The sequence below is a fragment of the Equus asinus genome, chromosome 3, assembly GCF_041296235.1.
Source record: "Equus asinus isolate D_3611 breed Donkey chromosome 3, EquAss-T2T_v2, whole genome shotgun sequence".
NCBI lineage: Eukaryota > Metazoa > Chordata > Mammalia > Perissodactyla > Equidae > Equus > Equus asinus.
Genome location: NC_091792.1, coordinates 45,247,266 through 45,268,018, shown reverse-complemented (window position 1 = coordinate 45,268,018; position 20,753 = coordinate 45,247,266). Strand labels below are relative to the sequence as shown.

Below are 20,753 nucleotides of genomic sequence, written 5' to 3'. Positions count from 1 at the left end.
GCCACGGGGCCGGCCCCTAGGCTGACTATTTTTAAGAAAGACAAGACTCATAAAGTTTTTCTTGCTAGCTTCTCTTTAAGTGCCTAAAAGAATTCAGATTCAAAAATCCATCTCAGGAAGTGAGCTACCACCTTAGAACAACATGAACTAGGCAGTAGACAAGGAGAAAGCTAGAAAAACCTATTTGCTGGGCTCTCTTCTGTGTCCTTCTGTTTCTGTGTGGCCAAACACTTGTTTTCCAAACGTTTTCTCCTTTTCACCTACCTGTGAATAGCCTGCCTTCCCTTTGAAGTCCCTGACTCTCCCCATCCCCAACATCTTCCTTTGTCTTTAGCTGAGGATGGTATTTAAGGTGAGGACTTCGGCCATTTTGGTGAGTTACTCAGTTTTCCTGGGTTTCTCTCACGTATACATGTTGTTAAACTTTTGTTTGTCATTGTCCTACTAATCTGTTTCATATCAATTTAACTCTTAGACCAGCCAGAAGAATCTACCTAGAATGGTAGAGGAAAATTTCTTCCTCTCTTACAGTATTTACACAAACCTCGATGGTACAGCCTACTACAAACCTAGGATACATGGTACTAATCTTATGGAACCATTACCATATATGTAGTCCATTATTGACCAAAATGTCATTATGCAGTGCATTACTATATATGATTTACACACTAGTGAACTTAGGTTGTCTTATTTTTTTTTAACTATGGCCATGAGAAACCAAAATAAGTATTCCTTTATTCATCTGCATTTCATTTGCCATTAACATTTTTACTATATGAACTGCATTAGTACTCAGGTATTTGGTCACTTGTTTTTATGAGGATAAAACAGCATGAAGCCAGTAGAACATTTATCTTGGAGAGAGAACTGGATTAGGACCAGAAAACAAAAGTAGGAATCAACAAACATTTCTCTGGAAGAAGTATAACACAGTGGTCTTTCAGTCATGGGTGTGAGGATTGAACTTAACATTTTCATAACTGATGAGTGACAAACTGGCCAAGGATAGGGCTATATTTATAAATGGCTCTCAACATTTTCACGAGGAAAATGCCCAGCTAAAGGAAACACACAGTAAGATCTTTCAGGGTTCTTTGAACAAACAAATAAGTTAGTGGCAAATGAGTTTCAGTTCAGGCAAACGTCTGGTCAGTTTAGGTAAAAAAACTATCTTTATGACAGATCAAAGCTCTAAAAAAAAGGCATATTCTTAATAGAATATGTCATACATTTCTTGGCAATGAACCTTAGAAGTTTAAATTGGAACAGGTATAGGAAAAAAATTAAGCGATCTATGGAGAAGAGTCTCTGAGGTTTAAAAAAATTATATAACCCCATAGCTGAAAAGAACAAAAAAGGGGTAAAAACAGTAAGAACTATGGACAGAATAAACATACTTATTGGTTAAATTCTGAAATACAAACACTGGGAGATATTCTTAAAGTTCTGAAGAGGCAAATCTATGCAAAAATTTAAAAAGGAATTTTACATAATGCCTAATAAATTTATATTTCTTTAAGTAGTAGTACTAGCTGAAAATAAACAGGTTCAAATAAATGTATTTAAATATTTGCTGCGCTCCTACTAATGTACTCAGTGCTATGCTATGCACTGAGGGGACATACATATATGATGTTCCTTGGACTCAAGGTAAGTCTGGCAGTGTTTGGATAATTAGAAAAACAGCTAGTAGAATGTTGTAAGTCCCATAAAAAAAAAAAAACACAGCTCAGGAGTTTCGAGGGCATGCCCATTCGGGACAATCAGCAAAGACCATCAGAGGTGGCATCCGAACTAAGTTTGGAAGAACAAACAGAACTCTGACAAAAGTAATCTTGGGGAAAGGAATAGAAAAAGAAAAGTCTTAAGAGCAAAACATGGATTTCCTGGGCCCACTGGCAAATACTAGCTTAGTATCTCCCCTAACAACCACTGCCTCATAAACATCACTACATGGAGTGTCCAACTGCACCTCAAATTCAGCATGTGCAAAACCAAACACATATATTCCCTCTTCAAAAGTCACTTCTTGGGGCCGCCTGGTGGAGCAGTGGTTAAGTGCACACATTCCACTTTGGCGGCCAGGTGTTTGCGAGTTCGGATCCTGGGTGCAGACATGGCACCGCTTGGCCAGCCATGCTGTGGCAGGCGTCCCACATACAAAGTAGAGGAAGATGGGCACGGATGTTAGCTCAGGGCCAGCCTTCCTCAGCAAAAAGAGGAGGATTGGCAGCAGATGTTAGCTCAGGGCTAACCTTCCTCAAAAAAATAAAAACAAAAAAATAAAAAATAAAGAAAAATAAAAGTCACTTCTCCTTATAACTACCCTATTTCCATTAATTATGCCACCATTCTCCAAGATTACTCACACTCAAAACCTTTATTTTATATATTACTAGTTTTTAAAAATTATTTATTCCTCTCATTTACAATTCTCTCTCCCTCACTTTCACATCCTGTTGAGTTTTTTCTCTGAAATACGTACATTCCTCCAGGCGTACCAGTTAGGTCCCCAAGGAAACAACATTCAGAGAAAGCCATGGAAGACATACAAACTCTTAATGACTTACTAATCTGTGATGCCAAATCTCAGCCTCAATCCTAATAAGCTAGCCTGGGCCAGGTTCTGGAACTGGATGGGACCAGATGGAGGATTTCAGTTATGAGTACTGTAGGCCACCCAGAGCCTAAACCAGTGTAGGTCAAAGGACCTTCTCTTCTGCCCCCATAGGGCTACACAGGAACTAACCTGATGGTGATGAAGGACTGTTCCTGAGAACGGCAGCCAGTAAACACACACACATACATATGAAGCTTGCTTGCCCCAACGCTTAGGACAGAGCTGGTCAAGGTCCCACATCCCAAATGTTTCTAGGATGGGAAGAAAAGGAACGTCTTCTCAACAGAGGGGTGATAACTAACAGATTAACAACACTTTAGGATTTGTTTTGAAGCAGAGGAGAGACTGTTATTTTATCCTTGAAGATAAGTGTGCCCCTCCCCCACTAAAAATTCTCTGGGGCACTGGAGGCCCCGTGCTTTGCACATAAAGGTTTCTAACATAAAGGGAGAGAGAACACAGGTCTAACACATTATGGCAAGACTTTAACCTCAGAGAAGTCACCTATGATGGTCTGCTGATTGGATAACAATTCTGACAATCAAGTGCTAATTTTTATATAATTCTGAAAAGAACCCCCCTTCTCAATAGCTACTTAACATGCCAGTGGGTCAAGGCAAGCTCAAGACAGCTCCCGCTGCTCCCGCTGTGTTAAACACAATATTGACTTTAACGGTCCAAGCTGTAAAACTCAATACTGGCTGGAGTAATCTAAAGAGCAGCACAGCATGGTAATCAGCTGTAAGATCAAAGTCCAGTGCAACCTGGATTGGAAGGGAAGAAGCCTGGAAGAAGAAAGGCACAATGATGAACAAATTACAAAGCGTGGGTTTGCACCTACTGGAACTAGACTACTTCTGAATAGCTTTATGAGAAGCAAGCAGAGGCTGCACACTTCCCTTGGCACATATCTAAACTAGCAGCCCCATGCAATCAGGGGCAGTCCTTAGCACTTCAGTAAGATAAGATTACTGGACACTTGGATGCTTTTCCTTTTTCTGGCTTCTGAGACAAATGTCTCTCTCTCTTTTCCCCTTCCCCCGTCACCCCGCCCTTTCTGTTTATAAAAATCTCACTATCGTGAGTAACTGAATTAGTCAGAGTCTTCAAAGACAAATTCCTCTCCTTCGTGTAAGTCTGGAATTTTATGATACAGCCACAAGCGCCTCCTCACAAATGTTTGGGAAATTAATCAATACAAACAGCAGAACTGTTGGGAAACTACTTAGAGAAAAAAGAAGCTTCTGAGACACAAAAAGAGACAGCTGGGGGTGGGGTGGAAGGATGACCAGGCAGAGAGGATTTCTAGAGCAGTGAAAATACTCTGTATAACATCACAATGATGAATACATGTCATTCAAACTCATAGAATGTAAAATACCAAGAGTGAACCCTAAGGTAAACTATGGACGTGGCGTGAATATGATGTGTCCACGCAGGTTCATCCTTGGTAAAAAAATGTACCATTCTGTTGAGTGATGCTGATAACGGGTGAGGCTATGCATGTGTGGGGGCAGGGGGTATAGGGGAAATCTCCATACCTTTCTCTCAATTTTACTGTAAACCTAAAACTGCTCTAAACAAATAAAGCCTTTATTTAAAAAAAAAGAGAAACAGAGAGAGAGAGATCTCTATCTGATAGGTTTATCAAGTATGGATTTTGCCACAGGCTGGGAGGGAAGCCATAAAGGTCGGAGCAAAACGTTATCGGCTTGTATCAGTTTTGTTTCTTCCCTTTGGAGATGAGAGGTCTGGGATTGGAGGAAAGAGGGAAGACTAAGGAATACAGATATGTTTTGTTTGCTGATACTGTCTACAGTAAAACACACTAACTTCCAACCTAACTTCCAACTTAACTTCCAAGTTAACTAAATTTCAACTTAGGCACTAAAACTTAAGTTAAGGTACCTGTACTGAGCCAGATGCTTCACTAGTCCACTACTGGAAATGGCAGTGGCTGCCCAATGCCTTCAGAGAAGGAACTCCTCCTTTTGATGAAGACAAGCTACCTTCCATTTCCCTACAATCTGGAGATCACCCAGAGATGGGACTAACACAGGGAAGTAGCTGGAGAAGCTGGAGGGAGAGACAGATAATATTTAGTCTCTGAGAGTTAACAGAGTCGTCACTTATCGAAAGCCTAATAGATGCCAAGCACTGTGTAGTACAACTGACATATATTATTTCTAGTCTTCAGAACCACCTCACAAGAAAAGCGATTTTCCATCCATTTTACAGATGAAAAAACTCATCCAGAGAGGATAACGTGCCCTACATCGTAAGTGGGGGAGCCAGGTTTGAACTCAGGAATGCAAATCCTTAACAAAGTCCTTACTCTTTCTATTAACCCTTAAAGTATAGACGGCAGATGCCCCATATACTCTTTAGGGTAACCTAAATTCAAAACTTAAAATTAATAATGCTTGCAAGGCCCTGCACAATCTGGTCCCAAAGGATCTTGCCTCACAAGAGCACTCATTTCAAAAAAAACAGTCCATTCATTAACTCAAGAGCACCTCCAAGGTTAAAAGTCTCCACTGTCTTCACCTCTGAATTCGAGCCCGCAGACCTGATCTCCTCGGTGATGTCTCCCCTGACCAGCCAGACTGAGAGCCCTCACTCTTTCCTTTCAGCTTTCCCTCACATTGGAGACTTGGTCCTGCACTACTGCTTTATATTACCAATTAGTTTTTCACACTTAATATCTATTATTTGCACAATCAAATGGGAAAGTGCCTAGAAATAATACTTAGACTTCATACTTTTCCTTATAAACCCCACAGAATCTTAACCTCTTAGGCACTTCAAATATTAATCTGCAGAGAGGTAATACAGATGATGTATTAGTAAAGAACTCACTGACTCGGGTTTGAATTCCCAGTGTCACCAGTTAACCACTCAATAATCTCAAGCAAGTCCCAAATTTTTCACCTGTAAATTATTATGACTTTATAATATATAAATTAGCTAATGAAAATACCAACTCCAAAGGATAACTGTGAGGTAAGAGTGAGATGATGTAAGGCAGCTCAGCACATGGTAAACACTTTTATTTTCTACAAACATCAGAGGGGTCTCCTTGAAAATTCCTGATAGGTAGCTATTTACAGATTTAAATTTAATTTAATTTAAAAGATTTCAGAGAAGTCATTTACTTATATATTCTATAACGTCTTCACTAATTAAGATTTACAATATGAAAATACATCTTTAAAACCATAAATAAATGGCTATTTGCATTATAAAAGAATTTATTTTTTCCCCTAACTTTTATTTTTTGACTACACCATTTATAACAGTAAAGGAATTATTTTTTTAAAAAAGACATTTACCTGAAAGCTCATTACCCCATCACATCAACTGTTCTATTTTTCAGTTTTCCTTTCTAGTCCTTGGTCATATATTTACATATTTTACTAATACATTCCTCTTGTAGGTACTAATTGGCGGGGGGTTTTTTCATTTAACATATCAAACATTTTATATTAATAGTCTTCACAATCATTTAACCATCAGATAATATCCCACAAAGCTAACATCACAATTTACCACTATGCTGCTGTTAGGCAACTATCATGATTCTTTTTAGATTTTTACTATTATGACAATATCTGAAGAACATCTCCACACACAAAAGTTTTTTGCTTTTTTTAACATCTCCATGCAGAGAAGTTTTTTTCTTTTAAATCACTGGGGTCAAATAATACCAGCATTTTTATGTCTGGATAACACTGCCAAACTGAATTGCAAAGAGCTTAACAATCTGCACAGACACTGGACTACACAAGCGATCAACCACCACCAAGAAGGAGCCAGGGTCCAAGATTCACTACCACCCCACTGTATTGTTTCTTTATGGTACTTTAAATCATCTCTGCTAAACAGCCATTATTGTATGCTGTCGGCAGGAGTATAAATAGGTGCAACATCTCTGAAGAGAAATTTGGCAGAAATCCCATCCTGGGTCCTTATCCTAGAAATATACTTGAGTTTATGCATAAGGATCTTCCGACAAGGAAGTTCACCACCTCTAACAAAAAAGCCTGAAAACAATCTAAATATCCATCAATAGGGGACTGGTTAAAATCAGTGTGCTTGGCTGCACACTAAAATTACCTGGGGAGGGTTTCATAAAGACATACGCAGGCCCCAACGCAGACCAATTAAATCAGGATCTCTGAGAGAGCAGTCTGGGCATTTAAATCTCCCTAGGTGACTTTAATGTCCAGACAGACTTGAGAACCACTGGGTTAAATATGCTACATGCATTTATTCAATGGAATACTAGGCAACTATCAACAAAATGCAGAACAGTGTGTATGGCAACTACTATTTTGTGTGAATGAAATAAAACGTTTTTTTCTTCTATTTGCATAGAACATTTTGGGAAGGGTATAAAAGAAACTGGTATAACAATGGTAGCCTTTGGGAAGAGAAATTAGGGGTGTGAAATGAGAGGCTTATAATTCAACGTATATCATTTTATATTGTTTGATTTTTTAACCAGGGGTATTTGTGCATTTAAAAATTAATAATCTTGAACAAAATCAAATCATAATTTAATTTACAAAGAATTTTTCAAGAACATATGGCACTAAGCAGTGTAAAGCATCCCACCGCAGGGAACACGTACCAGTGTTCGTAGGGTGTTCATGGATACTTAAAAAGAACCAAGTGGTTACCAGGGGTCCTCCTTCACCCTCTGGGCGGAGACAGAAGTTCCTGCTACCTCCCTCTGTCCTAGCAACTAACTTACTCAATGTACCATTCTAAAGCAAACAGTCATTGCCTGATATGCCTGGGGAAAGTGTTTACTCAGAGTTCACTTTCTCACACAGTGTAGGCCATCATTTACGATATGTTAGTCTGGCTATACTCTTCTTAAAGAACGTGTCAGATTCATAAACCTATTTTTAAGTTAGTTTTTCAAATGGAAAAATCATACACAGAAAACAGAGATGATTCCATCTTTTTTCTAAAGTACTTCATGTAATATGCAAACACAGTCTCTCCAGGGTTCAGAATACCAACACTGGTTTTATAATTAAGTGCGCTCTATCTTAAATTTGAAAAAACCAATTAGCTAATTTCATTCTATAATGTGTTTCAGTTTTACTAAGCCACACAAGAATTCAAATGAACCTGAAAAGTATAGAACAGAGTTTTACATTTATCAACACACAGCTGATAATTTCAGAGGTTCACAGATATTTTCTGAATTAAATACTTTTTCAACAAGTTGCTTTCAACAGTTGTGGGATTTTATAACTGGGTCTCAGATATATTGCTTAAGTGTCTTTTTCAGTTTTGTTCTGTTTTGTTTCCTTTGAGGAGGGGGCAGCTCCCTTTAGAGTATTTACTCTATGATCTTGATAGCAGAAAAACAATTCACTAATATTAATGGGAAAAGGCAAGTGAGTTGTCTATAATAAGGGTCCTTTAAAAAATGTCACAATATATGCAAAAAACATCAAGAAAGGCAGTTCTCCCACAAAAGATCCTGAACAGGCAAAGTAATCTCGAGAAAAAAGAAGAAAGCCAAGGGATCATGCTCCCTGATTTCAAACTATGCTACAGTAATCAAAACTGTATGGTACTGGCAGAAAAGCAGATACACAGATCAATGAAACAGAACTGAGAGCCCAAAAATAACCTCACACATACATGGCCAACAAATTTATGACAAAGAAGTCAAAAACATACAATGGAGAAAGGAAAGTCTCTTCAATAAATGGTGTTGGGAAAACCAGAAGGCACATGCAAAAGAATGAAAGTAGACCACTATCTTACACCACACACAAAAATTAACTCAAATGGATTAAAGACTTGAATGTAAGACCTGAAACCATAAAATACATAGAAGAAAACATAAGCAAGAAGCTCCTTGACATTGATCTTAGTGATGTTTTTGTGGATTTGACTCCAACGTCAAGGGAAATAAAAGTAAAAATAAACAAATAGGGGACAGCCCTCATGATCTAGTGGTTAAAGTTCGGCAGCTCACCACTTTGGTGGCCGGAGTTCGTTTCCTGGTTGCAGAACCATACCATCTGTCTATCAGTTGCCATGCTGTGGTGGCAGTCCACATAGAAGTACTGAAGGGCTTAGAACTAGGATAGACAACCATGCACTAGGGGGTTTGGGGGAGGGGAAAAAAAAGAGGAAGACTGGCAACAGACGTTAGCTCAGGACAAATCCTTCCCTGCAAAAACAAAAAACGACAACAATGAAAAAAACTGGGGGGCTGGCCCTGTGGCCAAGTGGTTAAGTTTGCATGCTCCACTTCAGTGGCCCAGGGTTTGCCAGTTCAGATCCTGGGCGTGGACCTACACAACACTCATCAAGCCATGTTGCGGTGGCATCCCACACAGAAGAACTACAAGGACCTACACGTAGCATATAAAACTATGTACTGGGGCTTTGGAGAGAAAAAAACAAAGAAAAAAAGAGGAAGACTGGCAACTGATGTTAGCTCAGGGTCAATCTTCCTTACCAAAAAAAGTATACTTACAAAAAAAAAAAAGGACTCCACCAAACTAAAAAGCTTCTGCATAGCAAAGGAAACCATCAACAAAACAAAAAAGCAACCTACCAAATGGGAGAAGAATTTGCAAACCATATATCTGATAAGGAGTTAATATCCAAAATATATAAAGAACTTATACAACTCAACAACAAAAAACCAAACAACCCAATTAAAAAAATGGGCAGAGGATGTGAACATTTTTCCAAAGAATACATATAGATAGCCAACAGGCACATGAAAAGATGTTCAAATCACTACCCAGGAAATGCAAATCAAAACCACAGTGAGATATCACTTCACACCTATTAGAATGGCTACTATCAAAAAGACAAGAAGAGTTGAAGAAGATGTGGAGAAAAGGGAACCCTCACACACTGTTGATGGGAAGGTAAAGTAGTGTAGCCACTATAGAAAACAGTATGGAGATTCCTCAAAAAATTAAGAATAGAACTACCTTATGATCCAGCTATTCCACTTCTGGGTATTTATCCGAAGAACACGGAAATACTAATTTGAAAAGATATATGCACCTCTATGTTCACTGCAACATTATTTACAGTAGCTAAGATATGGAAACAACCTAAGTGTTCACTGACAGATTAATGAATGAAGAAGATGTAGTATGTATACAGTCATGTGCTGCATAATGACATTTCTGTCAATGATAGACTGCATATACAATGGCGGTCCCATAAGATTAGTACCATATAGCCTAGGTGTGTAGGAGACTATACCATCTATGTTTGTGTAAGTACACACTATAATATTTGCACAACAAAATCACCTAACAATGCATTTCTCAGAACTATCCCTGTTGTTAAGCAATATCTGACTATACAACAGAATACTACTCAGCCTTAAAAAAGATGCAACCTTGCTGTTTTCAACAACATGGATGTACCTTGAAGGTATTAAGCTAAGTCAGATGGAGACAAACATCATATGATTTTACTCATATGTGAAATATAAGACAAACAATACAAATGAACAAACAAAACAAAAACAAACTTAGAGATACAGACCACAGACTGGCGGTTACTAGAGGGGAAGGGGTTGGGACAGGCGCGAAAGAGGTAAAGGGGGCCAGTTGTATGGTGACAGATGGAAACTAGACTTTTTGGTAGTAAGTGTGCTGTAGCATACGCCAACGTCAAATTATAATGCTGCACATCTGAAAGAAAAATAAAATAAATTGGGAGATCAATGGTGGGGGAAAACAAAAGAAAGGCAGTTTTCTACTAAAAATCATTAATATTTCAAAAGATAAGATTCTGGAATAACAGAGAACCTTTAAGAATCATCAGTTTTCAAAACTCAAATTCATTCATTCCTTCATTCCACAAGTATTTATTAAACACAACTTCCTGCCAAACATTGCATTAGCACGACAGACATAATGGCAGGGCTAGGAGTTAGAAGAACCCCCAACCCAAGCTCTAACCACAACATGTACATTTTCTTGTTTCATTCAATTACTTTCAAATATATACTTTAAAGTGGCACCAAGTTTAAAAGATATTCTTGTTACTTCTTTTCACCCATATTTTATAAAGGACCTTGAGTAAATGAGGATAATTAAGAACTAAATGATAACAAGCAAACTAAATTTTTTCCCACAATTCCGAAAGTTTCAACTGTAAAACAGAAAAAAGATTTCCTGAATACGCCACAGAGAAAGAGTTGGCAGTCCGAGGTATTTATAAGGTGTTAAAGGCAGAACTGATTAGACCGGTGATTTTGTTGCTTCTTCCTAACACATCCTAAATCAACACCTGTTTCATCTCTTGAGGAATGTGCAGGTTAACATCTAACTAGGTTTCAACTTGTGAAGAAATGGAGTTGCCATGACAACGGAATGAAAAAGTTTAGTTAGAATCTAATAAAATGCAAACATCTACTCAATTCCGTTCAACTGATATACGTGCACTTGTAAGCAAATTCTAGTTTTCTGTTTGTTAAACTGTCAAAGTAAAAGTTAATCTGTTCTATAAAAGTTTCATGGATAAAACATTAAACACACAAACACACATACACCCTTTTGTCAGAGTAGGCTACAAATAAATACAATTAAACAATAACTGGGGCCGGCCCTGTGACCAAGTGGTTAAGGTCGCACATTCTGCTTCGGGGGCCAGGGGTTCACCGGTTCAGATACTGGGCATGCACATACATACCATTCATCAAGCCATGCTGTGGCGGCATCCCACGTAGAAGAGTTAGAATGACTTACAACTAGGATATACAACTATGCACTGGGGCTTTAGGGCAGGGGGGAAAAAAAAGAGGAAGATTGGCAACAGATGTTAGCTCAGGGCTAATCTTCCTCACCAAAAAACAAAACAAAACTATGGTGTATGGGGCCCGCCCAGTGGTGCAGCAGCTAAGTGTGCATATTCTGCTTCGGCGGCCTGGGGTTCACTGGTTCGAATCCTGGGTGCGGACACAGCACTGCTTGGCAAGCCATGCTGTAGTAGGCATCCCACATGTAAAGCAGAAGAAGATGGGCACGGATGTTAGCTCAGGGCCAGTCTTCCTCAGCAAAAAGAGGAGGATTGGCAGCAGATTGTTAGCTCAGGGCTAATCTTCCTCAAAAAAAAAAAAATTAAAAAATTAAAATTAAAAAGAACTATGGTGTAATAAGATCCCAGGTGATTTGCGTCACATTAAAAAGTTTTAAAAAACCAAAACAAAACAATAACTGATTGACCATTATATCCCGGCAATGCTGCATTTAGTATTAGAAGGTCTCAAGTACACCTAAATCAAGGAAAAGCAGACACCTCTAAAGTTAGAATATTTCTTAAGTTGTATTAAATTGTCAAGTAAATTCATGTACGTGTTTAATTTCTACTGAAATCTATTATACAATGTAACCTAGGGTATATTCAAATAAGTGGGCTATCAATTTTCCTAGAAAAATACTTCCATTATAAACATACAGAGTCTAGGTTGTTCACATAGGCTACCTGATTAAATTATTAACTTCCAACAGGCAACTATGCTTACTGGGAACTAGACTGAGGTCCCTACCAGATCTGTAGGTTCTCAATCTGTTCCCCTCTGCTTTGAGGGGATGAATTCCTTCTGTCTCAGTGCCCACTCACACTTAGACACCCTGCATGAACTGGTTGCCCTTTTCAATTAGACATCAGTGGATAGTCAAACGCCAATGATCACTTATTTAAAGATGTATTACATCAAGTACAAAAATGCTCTTATTTATTATTAAAAAGTCAGGTGTAGGGATAAAATCATCTTTATAAAGCAATGCACGTATCTCTTTATAACACTGCTGGGCACGAATTCTAGTGCACAATCTACAAATTAAGCAAGATTACAGGGACAAATGACTAGAGAAATATTCTAAATATATACAGAAATGAAAGGCATACAGTTAAAGAGAGAGGAATATGATAATCGGGGATCCAGACTCAGGCTAATACTAAAATCTCATGTAACAGAAAGAACATTCTGCTGTACAATACTTATCCACAACTTTACAGCACAAATGGCTGCATTTATTGCACTTAATATATTGTACTATTTTGGCACAAACAAAAAGTGCAATAAGAAAAAAAATATGTAGCATGATGTGTGAGAAGGCACATTGTCCTTTTCAGAAGTCCATTATAAAGGCAGCTGGACAGATTCTGGCTGAACACAAGTGGGATGCCAGCCCATCTCCTTCCAGCCCCATCCCACCCTCCCATTCAAGTACTGGTTACAGAAGTGCCTGTGTGGCCCTGAGAAGTGAGTCATGGATGTTCCATTTACAGATGGGGTGGGGCTGAGGGAAATCACTATTACATGCCCAGTTAGCTGGAAAAGTCCATCCTGTTTTGCCTCTTTTACATAATAATCATTTTTCAAAAACCTGAGATAAAGAACGCTCAGTAAGTAGGAATTTACCAAATATTTCAGCACTCTTACATGCAAAGGGAAAGACTGACTTTTACAGCCAAGGACATGATCTCATAGTGCAGGCCCAACAATTCACACTAGGCAAGGGATTTGTACAATCAGGATAAAACATTTGTTCCTTTTCACCCACACCAAGAAAAACAGTGGCTGGAGAAATGAGCACGGTACCAGTTCCCAAATGAGATTCACCCACCAGGAGTTCAGCAGGGAGCCAAAGCATTTCACGAGCGCAAGGACAATCTTTTACAACTTCCTTTGCCAAGGACACACAACAGCAAAGTGGCTTCCTTTAGCTGACCTCACAAGCAAACCATGAGAAATACAACCTAAAGCCACAACAAAAACCAATGTTCTCTAGATCTACACTCTGTGCATTAAAAGACCACATGCCCAGCCCATGTCTCAATACCACCTACCAAGTCAAATGACAATGTGTAACGTGACCAATTCATATTTCAGAACTTAAAATCATAAAACATGTCTTAGCTTCAAAAACATCGAATCCAAACCCCTTAACTTATCCAAGTTACCCCAAACTCTAAACAGTTGTGTCACTTTGCTGTACATATTTTGGCACAAACAAAAAGTGCAATAAGAAAAAAAATACGTAGGATGATGTGTGAGAAGGCACACTGTCCTTTTCAGAAGTCCATTATACATATACTTTTCTATACATATTTCAAATAAATCCTAATTAGATCTCTCTCAGTCACCGGCTGGAGATCTGCACGCAGCGCCTGTCTGAGCTGAGCCCTGGTGAAGACTATACTGGGCTGAGCCTCTGGAGAAGCAGTGCCCCTGCCCAACCAGTAAAAATTTTGCACAAATATATTGCCTACAATTATCAACCTCACCAATTAAATTGGCCTCCTAAGGTTCATAATGAACTTAGGTTTTAAGTACATTAACATTCATAGCATATTACTTTTAATAATTGGAACTATCAGTTATTTTAACAAAGAGGAAAAATTCTATAAAGAGTTTTTATTCAAATCAGGCTTCTCCACAAATGTTATCCTTACTCTCTCCCTGGCAGTGTAAAATACTCCAAAGACTATTTAACATTTAAATTATTTAAATCACAAAAGCAACAAAAATTCATAAGAGCAAAACTCAAGATACCAACAAATAATAAAACACAAGTGTCAAATAAAATATTCACCCACACTTTGGCAACCACTGTTAATATGCTGCTGTACAGTCCTGCTCTCTTCCACAATATCTAATCACACAATCTTTTTTGTGTGTGTGTGACGAAGATTGGCCCTGACCTAACATTCACTGCCAGTCTTCCTCATTTTGCTTGAGGAAGATTGTCCCTGAGCTAACATTTGTGCCAATCTTCCTCTATTTCGTATGTGGGATGCCACCACAACATGGCTTGATGAATGGTATGTAGGTCCATGCCTGGGATCGGAACCCACGAACCCCAGGCCACTGAAGCAGAGCACACGAACTTAACCACTGCACCACCAGGCCAGCCCCACACACTCATTTTTCAATATTATTCATAAAAATTTATATTTTACTTTTACTTTTTCTATTGAGAACAGCTTTCTCTCTGTGTGTATATATACATATACATGTGTGTGTATGTATGCATACATGTAAGAAAATATATATATAAATAAAAGAATGATTTGGCTGCTGCAGAGTATCATCTATGGTGTGGCTGCATCATTTTGCTTAACAAATTTCCCCCCTCAGCTAAATAAGATTTCATTTTTTCTAAGAAAAACTTGCATATAATTCTGAAAAACAAATACATCATATTCCTAAAAATATTTCTGAGCTCCCAGCCACCTCCTTCCAGGTCTGAGTTCTTGCCTGCTGAGTGTCTTTCACGCTCCCCTGAAAACTTAGAGTCTCTCTATCATCACTGACAACATCAAGGTAAAAAAAATAAGTAAATGAAAACATGTCACTTCAGTTCTTTTTTTCCTTTTTTTGAGGAAGATTAGCCCTGAGCTAACATCTGCTACCAATCTTTCTCTTTTTGCTGAGGAAGACTGGCCCTGAGCAATATCCATGCCCATCTTCCTCTATTTTATAGGTAGGACAATTGCCACAGCACACCTTTCCAAGTGGTGTGTAGGTCCACACCCGGAATCCAAACCGGTGAACCCTTGGCTGCCAAAGCAGAATGTGCAAACTTAACTGCTGTGCCACCAGGCCAGCCCCACTTTAGTTCTGTCTTAAGTCTCTCATCAACAGAAAGAAAATGGCGTCTGAAAAATGATTCCACTTTAGTAAAGCCTCAATATGAAGAATACTGAACTCCATGACTTAAAAGGCTCTTAGTAATACTTAAAATCATTCTGTGCTGCATTTTATTCTTTTCAAAAGATTTTCAGACTCATTATATTCCCTCCTCACCACAACCGTATTACATAGGACTGGTGCTGTCACTTTACAAATGACAAAACTCAGGACCAGAGAAATGAAAAGACTTGCTTGGTCTCATGTCGACATGGTGCAGAAGGCAGGTCTAAATCAACAGTCTTCTCAATTTGTCTTCCAAGTGCTTTTAGCAGAACCCACTGCATTAGATGGAAGAGTCCCTTCTTTCGCTCTGCCAAAAATGTCTAATAACCCCCTACAGCGTATGGCATGTTTCAGGAGAAGGAGATATGATGCAATGAGTGTGCCAATGAAGCCAAAACAGCAGGCAAGGGACCTCCAGGGAGACTTGCAAAGTAGTAAAAAGAAATCAAAACTGCTATTTATGTGTCACGTGTTACAGGCACTAAAAATATGAGGGTTGTGGAACTAAAGTGGGGTTTTTTTCCAGCAAACTCTCCACCCCACGTCAGAAAAATCTCATTAGAAATGATCGCATCCTGGGAGCTGGCAGTGGGAGGGGAGTAAGCACTTCTATGTAATCTCCCCTCTGTGTGCGGGAAACTAAGTCATCCTCCTGGCCCTCAGTCACACCAAGGATGAGAACAACGAGTTCTCGATGCTGTACTTAATGTAAAGATTTATTCTTTATCAGTGTTTGAATTATCTTATTATGGTTTCCAATACCATATGGTGTAGTTCGCTGCTCATTCATCTAGGTGTATAATCTGCTGTCTTTTAGATTGTAAACTCCAACAGGTGGGACCACTGGCGTCCTAGCTTGATTTGTACAGGTAGAGCACAAAGCCACAAGCACATGGGCATGAGATGCTATTTGATAATGATGATAAGTGGATTAATTATACTTATACTATCCCGGTAACAGATTACTTAAATTTGTTCTAACAGAACAATGTGGATTAGCACTAACTAGGCCATGTGGCAGTAGACAGGCAAGACTGAAGGGGTAGGAGTGAAGTCTACTTTTTCTAGCATTTACACAGCTAGCTATGAAGCAGCTGAAATGCTTTCCCCTACTCCTCATATCCCAGGTGATATATGTCTTACTCACTTCATCTGACTGGTCCAAAATAAAACTTGGCTAACCCATGACCTTTTTCACCTCCCTGTTGCATACACATTTTAGGTGAAAAGTGGTCCACTAATTTATCAGAGATATTAAAAAAAAAATACCTTCAGGTAAAATTTCAAACTTGAACTAGATATGCAAGTCAGTGGGCATACCTCGGCTTTTAAAAATCCCTATGTGAACATGCCGACCTTAAATTCAAGATAAGCAAGAACCCAATTCTGCTTCTGACGTAAGCCACTAGACAAAAAATCATCTCTTTTCATTCTAATATATCCTTCTGGAACAAAGGGTTATTCAAATATACATTTATGTATCAATTAATTAAAAGTGAAAGCATTATGAAGACCAGCAAATAGAGAATCCTCTCAAATTTCAAGACAACAATGCAATTTCCTAACTTTAAGTAGAGCTTACACTTCACAACACCATAATCATACCATGCCCTAACTACTTCTCCTAAACTTGTGAATTCAATCTCTTTTGATTCTTTTTCTGTTTTTCTAGCAACCGTTTTCCTCAAAGCCAGGAAAAGGGCTTTCTGTCGAGATCCTAAACGAAATAACACTTAAGAAGGAATCTTGACTGTCCTGATCCTCTTTTTAGATGGAATACCGGAAAGCCTGAGATCTGAAAATGAGCTGTGATATAAGCTATTAATATTGGACAACAAATTTCCTCTCTAATCAATTAGAGTATGTGAAGACCGGGGGAATGAGAGAACGGTTAGAAACCCAGAGAAGGGATGAGGAAGTGCACAAGAGTGAACAGAGTAACATCCAGGGCAAAACCTGATAACGGACAAACTTCCAAGAAGTGGAGAAAAGCTTAAAATAACTAGTAAAAGTCCATCACCAAGAGAGAGAAGATACAAATGGCTCGCACAAACTCCAAAGGAAAAAAACATACATGTAAAAAGTTGGATCTTATTTTTACTTAGATTTTCCCAAAAAAAAATATGGCAATATATGTTTACAAAACTGCCCCAAAAGTGTGCCTGAATGTTCAAGGGACCTTTGGTTCTCAAGACCTACAAGTTACATCCTGTATTTAAATCCACTAAAGAATACAAATTCACGTTAGCAACAGTCGAGTTTTAACCTAAGGGTTTTACCTTAACTTCTTGAAATTGATTCGAGAAAGTGGGCTCCTAAGGGCACCTAACCTGCTGTATGAGGCACCCACTTCCCCAAAAAGCACATGCCTTCTCTTACTGGGTAAAATCTGGATAAAAAGCAGCACAGGGTCACTATTTTGTAGGGCAAGAAAGGGAAATTTCTAGGAGACTTTTCCCAGCAGGGCTACACAGCATCTAAGAGTTAGGCTAGGCGAAGACAGCAGGGGGAAAGACTGGCTTGGGTGTCCTTTCTTGATGTGTTGTGTGCTGGCTGATTTGTCCCCATCTTCCTGGATCTTTACTGACATCTGCTACTTCACTTCTTTTCCCGTGGTGACCCCCACCAGGGACACGGCTAAAGGCCCTCATCAAGTGAAATGTTCAACTGAGATCTCCAATTCTCCCAAAGACATCTACCTCAAAAACTTGTAGAATATCCTAATGAGGTCAAGGAAAAAAAAAAAAAGTCCTTGGCACAATTTTGTGTTCTTCATCATACACCAATGGGAAGTCAGAACACCATACTGAAAATGTTCCCACAGAGCGGGAATCAATTTCCCTAATATGGCCAGGCCCTAAATATAGCCACAATTTTTTTTTTTTTGCTCAAAATACACTCAATTAAACTTGTGGATGGAGGAAATGGCGGTGGGCAGCTGGGCAGGAGCACAGGAAACAATGACAGTGTAACTCCACTATCTTCACCAGCAGTGAAATGGCCTTAAATGTCCTCGACAAGGGCTGCCAAAGTAAAGACACCTGTAACACACATGCCCTTTTCTCTCCAGGCTTTGTTCCCTTGATCGAGTCTGGGTTACTAGGAGAGAAGAGAAGAAATTACATACCCTAGGTCTAAAGTAATTCTACCATTCTGAGAAGGAACACAGCATCACTAGTACTCAAAAGAGTGAAAGGCATAGAATTCCCTACTCAAATTATAAGGATTCAGTTAGCCCAAAAGAAACATGAGAATTTAACTAGGGTAATTTAAGGTCCTCACAATTTACCTTCCAAATACCATCACACACACACACACACCCCCCACAAACACAGAATATTGGTATTTAATGTTCACAACTGCAGTGAGGAGCTGTGTATTTTAAATGAATGGAATTCAAGAAAAGCACAATCTAGAACATAAAACTTCATCCAAAATTTATTCAAAGTTCCAGTTGAAACTTTTAAGAGGTCTATTATACTGGTTCAAGTTTAATAACAAACTGTTCTTGCAAGACGTTCTGGCCAAAAAGCACCTAGCAGAGTGTCAGAGTTGGAAGTAGATGCTCAATAAAAAAATTTGCTGCAAAAAACTGTTAAAGATAAATAAACGAACTTCTCGACCTAAGGGCGCTGAAAGGCAATAAACGACACTTTAAAGCATCTTTTAAAAGTTAGCCCTTGAAAGCAGAATAGCAAAGAGATTTTAAAGACTGGATCCTGTGGTCAATCTGCTTGGGTCAAAAATGCAGGCTCTCCCACGTGCAGCTGCGGATCTTGGGCAAGCTGTTTAGGTTCTCTGACTTTACGTTTCCTCATCTGTAAAATGGGAATTACAACAGCACCTACCTCACAGGGCTGTTAGAGAGATAAACGAGAGAAATCAACACAAAGTATTTAAGATCTTAAGTCCTCAACAGATGCTATTATTATTTCAAAGGTGTGTGTTCGGAAGGTCGGATCTATTAAATACATGCATAAGCTTTGCTATAATAAAATCTCAGCCATTTCATAGAAGCATTTTACTCCCCCTTTCCACACATCAGGCGGCATCAAGCTTCCAAATGATGTGGAAATTACAGACTTTCATTCATCCGTTTGAGAGCTTGTCATATACAGCAAGAAAGAAGGAAGGTGCCTTTTTCGTGACTGTTGCTCCTTCACAACTTCAAAATACTGTCACGTATACAGTAAGTTGGAGCTGCCCTCAAAATGACAGCTCACAGCTTTGCAGCGCCCGCAGAGGCGCCCGGGCGGCTCTGCCGGGAAGAGGCTCACCCCAATTCACCGCGACTCTCCCATCTCCACGGCGAAGCGAGCGCACGCCCGGGAACCCCAAGGAACACACGAGAACTCTTTGAAAGGAGGAAGGGACCCTGAGTAGCGGGGAGAGGGAGAGAGGCGGGGAGAAGCGGGGGAAGGGACCCTCCCGGTCACAGAGGCTCCGGAGCCACACTCGGATCGGGCGCGCCCAGGATGACCAGCCCCGGGACCGGGTGCCCGCGATGGGCTGCGACGTCCCGGCGGCCCACTCCCTTCCCCGGCGGCCCCCGAGGCCAACTCCGCTCCCGCGCCGCGCTCGCCCCTCGGCGCCCCCTCACCTAAAGGCGGGTCCTTCCTTCGGAGCCCTGCCCTGGGCGGACGCCGCCGCGGAACCGCCGCCGCCGCCGCCACTGCCCTTTTTGTTGAAGAGCTTCTGGAGCAGGGTCGGGGCCATGATGCTGCCACCGCCGCTGCAGCGCCGGCCGGGGCGCGCGGGGGGCCGGCGGCTCAGCGCGCAGCCGGGGGCGGCGGCCGCGGCGGCGGGGCCATCGCGGCAGCGGCGGCGCGGCCGCCCAGCCTTGCGGGAGCGCGGGGCCGCTGCGGCTGAGTAACTCTGCTAGGCGCCGGAACCGCCGGCGGCCGGTCATATGACTGAGCCGGCCCGCCGCTGCCGCCGCCGCTGCCGCCGCCTCGCGCGCTGACAGTTATCTCCTGCGGGAGGAGCCCGCAGCCCCACGGCGGCGGCGGCGCGGGAGGAGCGCGGCCGCCCCGGCGGCGGCCATTGGCCCGGCGGCCCCCCGCCCCGGGCTCACGTAACCCCGGCGGGAGGCGCAGCCCGGCGCGGGCGGCCCCGTGCTCCGGCCGCGGGGGCGGGGCGGGCGCGGCGCTTAAAGGGGCCGGCGGGGCGGGGGCGGTGCCTGGGCCGCTGGGGGCTGCCCGGGGGCGCAGGTCCCCGAGTGGCGCGGGCTTCCCGAGGCGACTGCGTTCCTTCGAAAGGGGCGAGAGAGCAGCTGGGCCGGTCTTTGTTCTTTTGAGACAAAGCCCCTGAACTTGGGTCCTCGCTTTGTGCAGGTGCAAGGACTCGTTTGTAGAGAGCGTGTGCTGGGGGAAAGGGTTTAAGACATGAGGTTCCTATTTCACAGGAGCGATTTGAATC

General features: G+C 40.9%; 1 protein-coding gene across 2 annotated transcripts in view; it reads right to left on the bottom strand.

The window, feature by feature from the left end:
* Positions 1–20,183, bottom strand: part of FNIP2 (folliculin interacting protein 2) — a 131,993-nt gene extending 111,810 nt beyond the window's left edge. Inside the window, exon 1 of one of the 2 annotated variants that reach the window (XM_014829685.3) lies at positions 19,936–20,183. In XM_014829685.3, the coding sequence (XP_014685171.3) occupies positions 19,936–20,051 (116 nt within the window). In that variant the 5' untranslated portion in view covers positions 20,052–20,183. The remainder of the gene's footprint in view (positions 1–19,935) is intronic. The other variant, XM_070504991.1, reaches the window with a different exon arrangement.
* Between the last annotated feature and the right edge of the window lie 570 nt (positions 20,184–20,753).